The sequence below is a fragment of the Artemia sp. Qi Xiang Cuo genome, chromosome 17, assembly GCF_049724085.1.
Source record: "Artemia sp. Qi Xiang Cuo chromosome 17, ASM4972408v1, whole genome shotgun sequence".
Taxonomy (NCBI): Eukaryota; Metazoa; Arthropoda; class Branchiopoda; order Anostraca; family Artemiidae; genus Artemia; species Artemia sp. Qi Xiang Cuo.
The window spans coordinates 48,225,723-48,239,372 of NC_142810.1; the positions used below are offsets into that span (position 1 = coordinate 48,225,723).

At 32.6% G+C, this 13,650-nt stretch overlaps 1 protein-coding gene across 1 annotated transcript in view; it reads right to left on the reverse strand.

The window, feature by feature from the left end:
- Positions 1–4,015: 4,015 nt before the first annotated feature.
- LOC148942284 (vacuolar protein sorting-associated protein 37B-like) overlaps positions 4,016–13,650 on the reverse strand; it is a 34,070-nt gene continuing 24,435 nt past the window's right edge. The window contains exons 4-6 of the mRNA XM_089102981.1: positions 13,446–13,528; positions 6,389–6,514; positions 4,016–4,399 (exon numbers count right to left, since the gene is read on the reverse strand). Of these exons, the coding sequence (XP_088959107.1) occupies positions 4,238–4,399; positions 6,389–6,514; positions 13,446–13,528 (371 nt within the window). The 3' untranslated portion in view covers positions 4,016–4,237. The remainder of the gene's footprint in view (positions 4,400–6,388; positions 6,515–13,445; positions 13,529–13,650) is intronic.

Below are 13,650 nucleotides of genomic sequence, written 5' to 3' on the forward strand. Positions count from 1 at the left end.
GAAGGGTCTGCGACAGCACATGATCGCTGGCCCGCATTACACTTCCTGGCTGAAGGGCCATGAAACGGAAATCAGCACCGCCGGTTTGTACCTTAAGGGTCTAGTCCCGTCATACTTACTTATTTACTGACCTTTCCGGTGTTTAGCTAAATAGTTAGGACAGTGGTTCCCTCCAATTTCGGATCCTAATCCAACATTTGTAAAATCCTGCTGCCCCTCTGGTGATTTTTTATTTTCTATTCATGATTTTACTTGTATTCATCAGAAGAAAACTTAAAAGGCCATTAACTTGTCATCTAAATAAGCTTCCAAAGAATAAGTCATCCATGAAAGAGGAACATGAAAAATGGATAATAACTAAATAATTATGTTTCCAAATATATAATAGAGAACTGAAATACAGAAATGATCCTGACGCGTCATGTCTGCGACAGAGATTTTATATCAGACTCACTTTAGTCAGCTTAAGTCTCAACTCTTTTCGTCTAGTGATAACAAGTCGATTTCGCTTCTTCGATAACAAATCATTGACATCAATAAAGCCACATTCAGCTAAATATAAAAATGGGATAGGTAACAACAATCATCTTGCAGACTTAGTTGAATGTGGGAATTTAGTTTCTGTCTCGTTACAAAGCCATGCCATCATTCCTTTGATACTGAATGGAATATTAATGGACTCTCCAATTTGCATTTGCGAGAGTTCCTCTTGCTCTAAATATCACATATATCCACAAGCACTGGCTGCCTCACCCATGATGGAAAATCTTCTTTTGTCAAAAAATCGCTCCTTAAAATCAGAAGCCATTATTTTTAATGATCCATAATGACAAGTTAAATAACAGCAGTCGCCTTGCATTTCTTTGCCAATTAAGCTGATCAAAAATTTTGTGAGAAATATTGACATGCCTCAATAAATTTAACGAAGACAAAGATCCTCGTCTTTATATCCACGAGAGTTTTTTTTAATCCTTCAAGTTGTTTATTCAACGGATTTAATTTTCCAAAAATTTCTGTTAAATAGCTCAAAAATGGTTTATCATCAAGTTTTCAGAGGCTTCATTTAAGGCTTGTCACTTAAAAAGTCACTAAGAACATTAAACAAATCCATGAATCTTTTTAAGCAATTCCCCTTTGAAAGTCGCCTTACCTCAGTGTGAAGAAAAATTCTCACGTAGAGAATTTTTCAAATTTAAAAAAATTGACATTTTCAAATTTAAAAAATTGAAGACTGAAGAGATGTTCACATTTTGAATTAGCTTTGATATAACTGACAGATTTTATAACGGAGTACCTCATTAAGTAAAAGTACCTCAAATAGTACCTCATCAAGTAAAAGAGTAATGTTTTTGTCCTCCAAGTTCTCTCTATGAATAACACAGTCCTCTAGTATCATTTCTGGATTCTCGTCTGTCGTCAATTTTAAGCAGCCTTTTTGCCCATCAAAACAGGAGCGCCATCTGCAGCACAAGATGTTATGTTTTCTATTATTATATTATTGACGCCACGGAAGTGGTATAGTAATTATTTTATAAGTAATTATTTAGCTTACCGTATGAATCAGCGATGGAAGTGGTGGCTTTTAATGATTTGCAGCATACCATTTCTTCAGCAAACTCGCCTTTATCAGTATATCATTCATATAGTAGCAGTACAACCTAACTGTCTCTGAGAGTTGATTCATCCGTTTGTAGTGAGAAATTTCTGGATTTCAACTTTTCAACAAATTGGGTTTGAATATACTCAAACCCAAACCCAATACTATTTATTTCATCTGTTCTTCTACTAAAAGTAGTGTTAGTGGATGGCAAGACTTTAACAGCGTTGTCATCGTTTTCCAGGAATGTTTTAAGAAATGCTGATATTTATAGTTTTATTAAATTTCTCCTACAGTATGATCTTTTCCACAGTTGTTAATGATTAGAGATATTTCATAACTAGCAACAAGATACGATTGAGGCTAACCGTTTGTGTATTAAACAGAAACTGTATTGCTGATCTTTTTGTAAATTTATTATTTAAAAACTTTAAATCTTAATTTACATACGCAGTATGTTTCAAATACAACTCAAGACGACCTAGTTTCATTAAATCGTTGGAAAGGCATTGTTGCCATAAGAGGCAGAAAGTTGACTGTTCCTCATGCGTAGCGAATATGAATCCAAATTTTACATATTTCTCCGAATATTGACGAAATTTTGTACTTGTACTATTCATTTTATGAGTTAAATACTATTCAACTATAATTTTGAACTAAGTACTATTCAAACATACACAAACAGCATATTTTTGCTTATGACCTTGGATTATATGCAATTATTAGCGGGGGGTGGGGTACTAATTGGTTAAACTGGAAGAGATTCAAAAATCTATTATAAGGCAAATGTGAAGAAAAACATTTCCTGCGTTTTATGCAGTAATAATTTTGTTGGTATAGTGTTTGGTACCGCAAGGACACAAGCTTACTGTCACCCAAATAATAATGCATTGCGTATTTTATAATGCCTTGTTTGAAAAAAATTTTTATAATGTTTACCTATATTTTGCATAATAATGCTTATGTTTTATATTTCTATACAATTATATCGCTTCTTAACTTGACTTCTTTCTTTGTCCTTCTATAATGTATGACTAAAAGAAAAATCGAATAATACTGCAAAAGGGTCTGTTTGCTTTCCCAGCATCATCAAGTGAGGATTCGACAAATAAAAATATTAGTATCTCAATATCTTGGTGCAAAACGTGTTTGCTCGTAACTGAAGATATTACGAATGTCTAAGAATATTACATGCCTGCTGCTTAGATGAATGCCAGTAAAACCGGAAACGGCTCGTTTGTCATGGGGAAACATAGATTGCTATTACCAATAAGCAATTTGCCTGAAATTGTCTGAATATGAAACTGCGCAAAGATTCAGTCTTTGCTTTGGTATAGTTAGCCAAAGAATGCAGGTCCTGCCCATTACCCACCAAAATATTCCCATGCTCCACCGGTAGGGCGCGTGCCCCACGTTGGGAATCACGGAGTTAAATCCAATTTTATTTTTATTTCTTAAGTTGTAATTTATTTCTTATTGGGGACCATGCCATCCCTGAAAGTACAGTTATTTGACCTCTAGACTGTTTAGAGCAAAATGCCTATCTCAAAATTTTAATTGTATTTTTGAGGGGGGCAGCTAGAATGGGCGTGGGACCAGAGTTGTTACCCTTCGATTACTTTTGAATTTTAAAAAGGACATTATAACTTGTATGTTAAAGTGGTGACATGCTGCCCAAAATGGCCTACCTCAGGGCAGGGGGACAACATTAACTGCATTCTTAAGGCACTTTCTTTGACATTTTCTTGTGTGTAGCCTAGACTATATTTGCCACAAGACCTAAACATTTTCTTAAAACCAAACAAAACTGAGCAATAAAATCAAGTTAAAAATAAAATATTACCCAAATCTCCAACATAACATTTACAATTTGCAATAGAATGAAGTTTGTACGACCACTACTTCCAAAAGAAGTGGCTCTGGGAAAAAAATAAGAAAACATTGAAGCCTTACGGCTCTATTACAAGCGACGATATAGTATAGCATTCAGAAATTGAATATGTGAGATCGCTGGATTTACTAACAGAGAAAGACATTTCAGCAGGTTACAAAAAAGCATTTAGAAAATTAATTCCGAGAGGTTCTCTTGCTACTGCATCTAAATATCACATATATCCACAAGCACTGGCTGCCTCACCCATGATGGAAAATCATTTTTTTTGTGAAAAAATCGCTCCTTTACAGGGTTGTCGTTACTAAGAAACATTAATATCAGGAATACGACAGGATACTACGACCTTTAGGCGTAAGACTAACAACATGAGAACGTCACTTTAGTCTGTCTTTCTAGTTTGATACAGTTTACATTTATTCTGGTTTGTGATTGTTGTTGTAATCATTTCGTTTGATCATTTGTGTTTATTTGGTTCGTATTAAAAACGTGCAAGTGAAGGCTTGTGATTATATAGTCCAGAAATGTATGGATGACTTTTGTACTGACTTTTCTATCGAGGCAAAGACAACAATGCCCACAACACAGTAAATATGCATTTATATATATAATGGTTACAAGTTTATTCAATAATAGACAAAAAATATTCTACATCAAAATTTTGGTGGAAGCATACGATACTAAAAACTACTCTTTTGATTAAAAAAGTTTAAAAAAATTCGCGTAACAGTTAATACCTCGTATACTGATTATGGGTACTGTATACCCGGGTATGGATAGTAGCCACCAGTAGGGTACGGAGCCCCCGCCATTGGATACGAGGGGCTTACTAGCGGATAAGGTGTTTGTCGGTTCGCTGGGGGAAGAGGAGCTGGTCTTGACGGTAGAAAATGCGATTCTCGTCGTCTTTGCTAAAAATAGCGACAAACATTAGAAATAATTAATTTTTTAATATATACATACAAGTAATTTACTTTGTAATACTAACATCCTTGGAAAACTCCTCAGCATTTCAGAAATTTGACAATATACCTTTCACAATCTGAAAAGCATGGATATCCCATAGCCTTTACCATAGTCTTAAATCATGCCATCGCTTTTTTAGAGTTATAGGTGGTATACATTACAAAAATAAAACTAATTTGCTTTTTTTCTCTCTTGACCTTTTTGTGAATAAAATTTTGTGAACACAAAGACACCTATTTACTCGTTTCAAGACAATGGTTGTTGCATTTTTTTTTTTTTTTTTTTTGACAAAAAATATATATATATATATATATATATATATATATATATATATATATATATATATATATATATATATATATATATATATATATATAATACATGAAAAACCAAAGTCTTTCAACTAAATGAAAGACTTTGAATTACCTATGGTTGTCCAAGGTAATTCATATTTTGATGTTGAAGTAGTAAATAAACTAGTGTAATTATAAAAGGCAATAGGGAGATTTAAAGAGAAAGAGAAAAAAAAAGTACACATGATTTTCAACAGTAGAGTTTAAAAAAAAAACTATTCAGAAAACTATTATTTTTCCAACGAATATAGCGAAATTTCTTTCAGGGGAAAGGGAGGCAACTAGGCATTTAAATATGGGCGCTTTTGGCGTTACATTAAAATATGGGCATATTACTTCACAGTCCTAACCACAGAGAATCGACACAAGGGGTAGACTTAAGTGCAGTGTAGAATGTTAAATGTTAAATATATAAAGTTTAATGAGTTATATGATGTTATATCAGTCGCAAAAAAATCCACTTGGCCAAGATTAGATACAAAAAATAAATAAAAAAACAAAATTAATGCTGGGACCCTGGCTCTAAGCATCAGATAAATGTCCTGCCTCTCTCTCTCTATGCATATATATATATATATATATATATATATATATATATATATATATATATATATATATATATATATATATATATATATATATATATATATATATATATATATATATATATATATATATATATATATATATATATATATATATATATATATATATATATATATATATTCAGCTTCTTTAATACGGCATACTATGGTTTGAATTTAAGCAAATTGGAACTTATTTCAAAGAAACAACCTATTTTCCAAGGTTTCAACCTATTTCATAGTCTCTTACTAGGTTGCCGCTACCGATGCAACCCTGATAAGGTCAGGTCATTTCAGGCTTTCAAAAATTAATTTGAATTGGTAGTTGAATCCTAAAACTCTGTCCTTAATTTGGGCTGTAGGGATATTTCTGAAGATCTCATCCCCTTATACAAGGGAATGTCATGAAAACAAAGTGGCCTGGAAGGTTGGAGGGTCGAGGCGGGGATTTTGAAAACCTTATCGTGATATAATTTGGATCCATTACTGATAATTCCATTTACACAACACGTCTAGCCCTTTTGAGTTACTAAAAAACCCTTCTTCTCGGCTTTAATTATTATAATACTACCCAAATAACAATTATCATTCCTGAATCAGCTTCAGCGGATTCACTCTACCTCGTTTGACCTTTTTTTCTAACGTATTTTGAAATATGGAATTCCTCTGGGCTAGAGTTCATTCTTTACTAGCTTACATCTGATGCTGCAGCGATGATTTTGTATAGTGTTTAAATAAACCTCATAATCATTTCTAAAAAGCAAAATTTACAATATGAATAGAGTTTGCGACATCAGAATAGTGAACGAAAAAAATAAACGTCACTAAAATGATAACATTAAAAAAAAGCGTACCACGCAATATCCCGACTTCAATAAGTTAACAATTTCCCATTATTCTTCATCAGCCTCATCACAATTCTGCGAGATATGGAGGTTATTGTAAGCTATGTTGATGTCGGAAAACTCTGTCAAAAAAATAAAAATGTTGCACGAACCTGTATTATTTCTTCCATTTTTTCCGCTTTCGTCCGTCGTAAAGCGGCTAACTTTCTCATTCCTTCAAAAGTTGCTAAAAACTCCTCACTGCCCAAGTGACCACTGACAAATTTGTCGGCGACTCCCTACATTAATTAGCTTTTGAATTATTAATAAATTAATGAAACTATACTTATCATAACACAGAAACTTAGAAAAGAAAAGCTTTTTTTTGCTCATTTAAGCATTAACCTTTGAATTTATTTGATTAGTTTAATTAGTATGTTTTGATTAGTATAATGTCTTTGATTAGTATTTTCTCCGCAGGGAAGTCAATTTGGGGGGGGAGCATGTGCCCCTAAATTTCTTTTCTCGTCCCCCGATATTCCAAAAAAGTAAATATATTTTTTTATTTTGCATTTTAATTAAAAAATGACTGTTATTATTATTTTCACATAAAATTAAAAAATTGCCCATTCTCCTTATATTTAAAAAAAAAAAAAATCTCCTCTTCTCCTAAATTTTCGTTAAAAGGCACCAACGATTCTCAAAGTAACCAGATGCTCACTTGGCTTCAGGCAATCGCTGTGGAACATCACACCATTGCTTCCACAGTTGAATTGGTTAGAGTCTTTTGAATTTTCATACGTAGTTTTCGTTTTCTTTCAGAGATTTTTTAAGAAACAAAAAATACTTCTTTGAATACCACAATTACAAACAAAAATAAATATATTTGTTGTGCAATAAAGTGCAAGCCTGCTTATACATTCAGTGTTGGCTTGAAGGAGATATTGGTCCCTGCCCAACGCTGGTGTAGCCCATTGCCTCAATTGAGGGCCCTAGTAATTTTGATCCTTTTACTAATGTAAAAATTGTAGCAAGGAACGTTGACATAGAAAGCCAGCTAACGCATTAACGTTGGAAACCCATTTCACAGGTTAAAGAATCATGAAATCATGCGATATTATATATATATATATATATATCTATTCAGGTAGGAAGATTGGGATATGCATGCACGGAAAAGGACTGATGATGAAGGGAGCCTTTAAGTCTTGTGTTACGTTAGGAAGGAATTCATAATAAAATTTACGTTGTGTGCTTCATGACAAAAAAGATGTAATGTTTTGGTTTCGAGGGGTAATAAGAGTATCGAGGGCCTTTCGAGGGGTAATAAGAGTATTGTATTTAAAATTTGTATTTATTGGTGAACAAACTTATTTACTGGGTTATAGTGGTATGTGCCTCTGTAGTGCTGATTGGCGGATAGAATAGTGACGCATGTGAATTTTGCGATCATTTACAGGAACAAATAGACAGGATCCCACGTTGTTATAGAATTTTCTTATTGAGAGGACTTTAACTCCGGGATTGGTACAATATGGGATAGATGCTATTATAGCTTAAGGATAAACATTTTCTCACTCATAGAAATGACAATAAAGCGAAACTTGCTTTGGCCAATCTGGCCAATGAACGGATTTTTAGCCAATTGCCCTATAATTTTTTATTTGATCGAATTTTTCTTCCGACCAGATGATGGTTACGTTACAGCCAAAACTAGCAAGATTGTTTTTCATCCCCATTTTTGGGGAATTAAAGGAATGAGCTCAAGCGGCTCAAACCAGACTTAAACCAGTTTTGTACTGTGTCTGGAAGGCACATTTGTAAATGCTAACTTTTACTTAAAAACTTAACATTGTTTTAAAATAAAATTTATTATTTTTAAGATAAGAAGTTAACAATTCCGCCTGTTTGATTGGTTAGCTCGGTATCTTGCAGCCAATTACTAATCTTCAGCTCTGAAAGCAATCGTGTGAGACCATACAAAGGTTACCTAGATCTAAGTTGCCTTTTACATTACCGAATAAGAATTTTTATCAAAATGAAGACGAATTTTAAACGTAGTTTTAGTAAGTCTCTGCTGTTTTATCCCCCAGCGGAGAGATCGAGTTGAAACTTTTAGGAGAAGTTTTTATTGTAGGTGGGAGGGAGGGTAACAGGACTTTTCTTGTTTATGCATGTCACCCGACAGGAATTAAAAAAAAACATCTATAAAAAATATCCTATTTCAAGAAGAATAATAATATTCCTCTTGAACTAAATAAGTCCTAGATATTTAACGTATATTTTTTTTAGAATGATTACTTAAGGCTACTTAAAAAAAATAACAAAAATAAAAAAAAATACAAAAAATATTTAAACTGAAAATCTTCAGCTTAAAGAGCTGAGGACAAAGAAAGTAGAATATTATTATTCAAACTGTTTATGAGGAAACTTATACAACCATATATATCTTTTTAAAAAAAATGGAAAAATCAATCGTTCAAATTTCAATGAAAGAGAACCCCATACGTAGTAATGCAGTTTTTGGCAGTAGCAGGCACTCATCTAAAAAACATGACTAAAAAGAAGCAAAAAATGATGGAATGGTACCAAACAGCTTAATAAGGTATAGCTTTCATATGAAGGTATAACTGTAGTTGGGAATCAGCAGATATTTAATCTATTTCAACGTGCTGTCAAATTCAACCGATTCGTCTGGCTTATTTATTTTCAAGGCACAAAGTTGCAACACTGACGAAAATATGATACTTCCCTGAAAGCTCAAAGCTCTGTGTTTGAAACACCAGAATAAAATGGCGGTTTTCAGGCATGAATAGACCTGAGATAGGTCCAAGGTGACACAGTTTACTTTAATGCCCTAGGTACTTTAAAAAATGTTCCCATTCCACTATTTATTAATAGCGGTCATAAGTGTATTTATTTTGTATTTAGTTAATTTATTTGTAAATTTATTTATTTAATTTGTTTATAAATTTATTTGAAGTCTTTATTTTCATTGTATTTTGTAAAACGCTTGCTTTGTGTTGTCTTGATATTTGTATTGATTTATATGTCCTTGATACTTTAAGGATTTCAAATGGAACAAATGAAGGAATGAAATCCATTGAGGGGTACAATGATATATACGTTAAAGAGTAAGGCAGAACAGATTCAGAGCAGGACACTGAGAAATAGATAAGAGAGGAATATTGGCACTTTATTTGAGTCAGGAATTTTTTCCCCTTTAAAGGGGAAAAATCGAATGGCGTCGACATAATAAAAGAGTGGATTATGGTACTAGGTCTACTCCCCCTCGAAAATTACCTCTGCATATAAAATTGAGCAGCCATAGAAAAAGTATGACAAATAAAAATAACGAAGAAAAGAGGAAACTTTGGAATATTGCCCCTATATTCTAAAATATAGGCAGAATATATGGTGTATAATATCCTATAGTACTTATATTGCATTTTAATCTTAATCTTCTTTCGTGTTATGACAGGTTGAGTCATCATAAGAGGGTAAGACAAAAAGCAAAGAAAATAATTTGAATATATGAAATTAGACGCTACTGCAGAAGGGCTGCCCCATGATGAAAGTACACAGAGATAACAAACTGGGACTAAGAAGTGCGAGTGATTACTTCTTGTCCACTGGGTCTAGTACCGACCATAGGAGTCACAGGCCAAAGTTTCTGGGGCGGGGATAACAAAAGTGTAGAAAATAATGATTCCGGAAACTAAGACCGGTTAGATATCAATTTCTATGGCTCACCTAAAACTTATTCTATATTTATCTAAAAGCTCAATAGGAGTTAGGATGTTTTGGCACGAAAATGCAATCTCTGAAGCATCTATCGCCTCCCCCTGCCTACAAAATGACCCACCGCCCCTCCTTCATAATAGCTTATACGCACTTACACATAATTGTATTTAATTTTTTGGAATATGAAGTGAATTAACTTAGAAAAATGAAGCTTTAAAATAGATGTAAGAAACATCTTTCTGCAATAAGAATAGAGGTATCCCCTCGCAGCACCCTTATTCAGACTTAGTCGAAATGAAGGGAGATGAGAAATTATTCTCTACACCATCCCCCCTTCTCCCCATACGCCTTCCTATATTTATCCGAAGGTTAGCGGATATTTAAACAATTTTGAAATGGGCTTTTAGCCATCTGGAGCCCCCTCTACCAAACCGATGACATACCGCCCCTTCTTCACAATAGCTGGTGTACAATTTTACTATTTTCTTCATCTGCGTTATTCGTGTCAATTTCCCTTTGACTGCTCAATATTACTTTTGGGACAATTTTTAAGGGGTAAATTTCTCGGGGGGGGGGGATTCCCACAGAGTGAAATTTCCTGGGAAAACACGTCAATCCCCTATCAACAGGACTAAATAAAGGCTAAATGAGTTAATTTTAGCTTATCTAAGTTTCGTTTTGTATTAAAACTATGTTTGTCTGAATCCAGTCCGGAATTTTAGGGAAAGTAGAGATTCTTTTGGTTTAAATCAGGGCTTCTTAAACTTTTTAAATTCACGACCCCATTTATGATTGCAAGTTTCCTGGAGACCCCATATAAATATAATTGAAAGACAAAATAAATATTATTTGATGATTCATTTATTAGATAACAATATACATGTACACATGAAAATATATAGTTTTAGAATTCGTTTAAAACATACAAAAATCTAAAATAAAAAAATTCCACAAAAGTTGAAAAGTTGTCTTTTTTATATATTTACAAAAATTATATGCCCTATTTTTCTTAAAAATTACATTTTTTACAATAACATAAATAAAAAAAAATTCTGACCATCTTAGTTCAATCGAATATATTCGAACGCAGTCGTTGGGTGGTAAATATTAAATTAAAATGAAAGGAAAAAATTTAGTGAGATGGATGTGCCTGTTTTTTACTGCATAACAAATTCAATCTTGGTGAATGTTTGACACTGTTGGACGTAAGACCTCTTCAAGATTTCCTACTGATGAAAGATATTGGGGTTTGATATGTATTAAAGCTCAGAAATAAAATTCATATAAATATGTGCTGTTGAATGGCAGAAGAACATATAATGTCATATCTGCGATTGTGGGGAATTCAGTTGTAGCTCTGATCCAGAATTCAGACAAGGGCTTTTTTGGAAACTGTAGTTTTAAGTTTCAATCATTTGAAAGCTCAGCAAATTCCTCTTGAGCTTTAAGTGGGATGTGATCAACCTCAGTTAAATCAATACAAAACGGATTTTGAATCCAAGCTACCTTTTTGAAATCAATATTTAATATGAAATATTTACGGAACTAGGTTTCTAGCGCTTTTAAGTGACTTACAATAATTTTTGCATCAAAAATTTTACAATGCTTTCTCTCGATTATAAAATTGTCGACACTGGAAAATATTTCGACGGATTTTTTTCTATCCTATCTTTCCAAATTTTAATCTTTTTAATAAAACTTTAAATTTTATCATTAGAAGTAAATATATCGTAATTTTTTTCCTGAAGAGACAAGTTGAGATCGTTTAATTTCGCAAAGATATCCAACAAATAACAGCTTGGATAGCCATAAGTCGTTTTGAAGAAAAGCAGCAGCTTCACATTTTCGTTCGGTTAAGAATATTTCAGTTATGTCTTTTAATAATAATAATCTTTTTTAACTATTGACTATTGACTACCACCTTACTTTTTCATTTAAGAATAAAGCTGTAAAGATAGAATCTATATCATAACAAAGATTTGAAAATAAGTGACTGTTGAGGACATGGCTCTTAATAAAATCTATAATCTTAACAGCATTCTGAAGCACATCGTTCAATTATGGTGCTGATTTTTTTGCTGCAAGGGCGTCCTGGTGAATAAGGCAGTGAGTAAAAGCTATATGGCCATAATGAGTAGCTTGAAAAAATGATTTAAAACCAATGTTTTTGCCCGTCATGGCTCTTGCACCATCTGTGATTGCACCATCTGTGCATATTCCACAGCAATTTTTCCATTCTAGACCTTCAGTCTTTAAAAATTCATCAACTTTACAATATATGGCCTTTCCTGTAGTATGTTATAAATATTTAATTTTAATATTTAAATATTTGACTTCAAAATCTCTTGCGGCCCTATGATTTTGCTACGCGACCCCATTTGGGGAACCATAGTTTAGGAAGGTCTGGTTTAAATCAATTTTTCGTTGATTATAATTTAGTTTGGGTTAGGTTTGTACGTTGAAAACACATTAAGTAAAGAAAAATGGACACAAATATACAAAATAATACTAAAATTTCTTGTGCCAGAAGTAATTCTATATCTTAAGACCAGTGTAAAGCAAAAGTAAAAGCAAAGTATAGTAATAAGGCAGTGAAAAGCAGTACAGCAATGAAAAACTAAGGTAAAGAAAGGAAAACTAGAAATGATATTTTATTTAAAATATTTAGAAAAGTATTTTTATATCTCTAAAATATGTTTAAAACATTCTATCAAAAACATATTAAACTAGAATGAAAGACGAGTTGAAGTAGAACAGAAGATACACACGAAATGAAGTAAGGGTAAATAATCAAACAAAAAAGGAAGAAGACAGTCTTTTGTTTTCTGACAGCAGGCAAACTAGAAAAAATGGATATAGCCTGGCAAAAACTCCCATTAAGCCATCTTCAGTCCAAGATTTGAAAAAAAAATATACAGCAAACATAAAATGATAAAAACTTGTCAGAAACAGGAAAAAACAGAAAAGGTGTGTAAGAACAGCAAACAGAAATAAAAAAAACCAGAATAAAAAGGGATTAAAATAGCTGTAGATTAAAAAAAAAACAAAAAAACAAGATGGCCCAGTCTAAGCATATTTTATTGTAACAAAAAAAAGGAGTTTAAAATCGATCAAGTAAATCAAGGATAAATACAAGATTAGAAGCTTCAAATACATTTTAAAGACTTCCTACGCAATTGGAATTTGAAAATATTCTCCTAAGTGTGTTCTCCTTTTTTTCATTTTTTCTCATTTTATTTTATTTCATATTAATTTTTTTTTTTTTGTTTACCTTCGAATTTTATTCCTTTTTTTTCAGTAGACTTCAGACTTCTTCTCGCACTGAAGATGTTTATAGGTCCTATTTTTATCATAATGACTTAGCATATTACACTCCACTTTCTTGGTGTGAGTACGCTTTACTTGAGTTGAGTTTTCACCTATTTATACGAATCTGCTGAACGGCATGAAAAGAAAAAAAAAAGTTCGCCAAGAAAGCGTACAGACCTCTGACTCCTCCTCAGCCATTTGAGCAGCAATCCGAAGTTGATCCAAAGCATTCTCTATTGACGTGCCTCCTTTTTCATTCTCTACAAAAAGATTTCACTATGGTCAGTTTCAAATGCTACATCTTTAATGTTTTATTAAACAATTGTTGTCTCATGTCACAACTTCATTTAAAATATATTTAGTAAAATCCATTTTGTGCCAC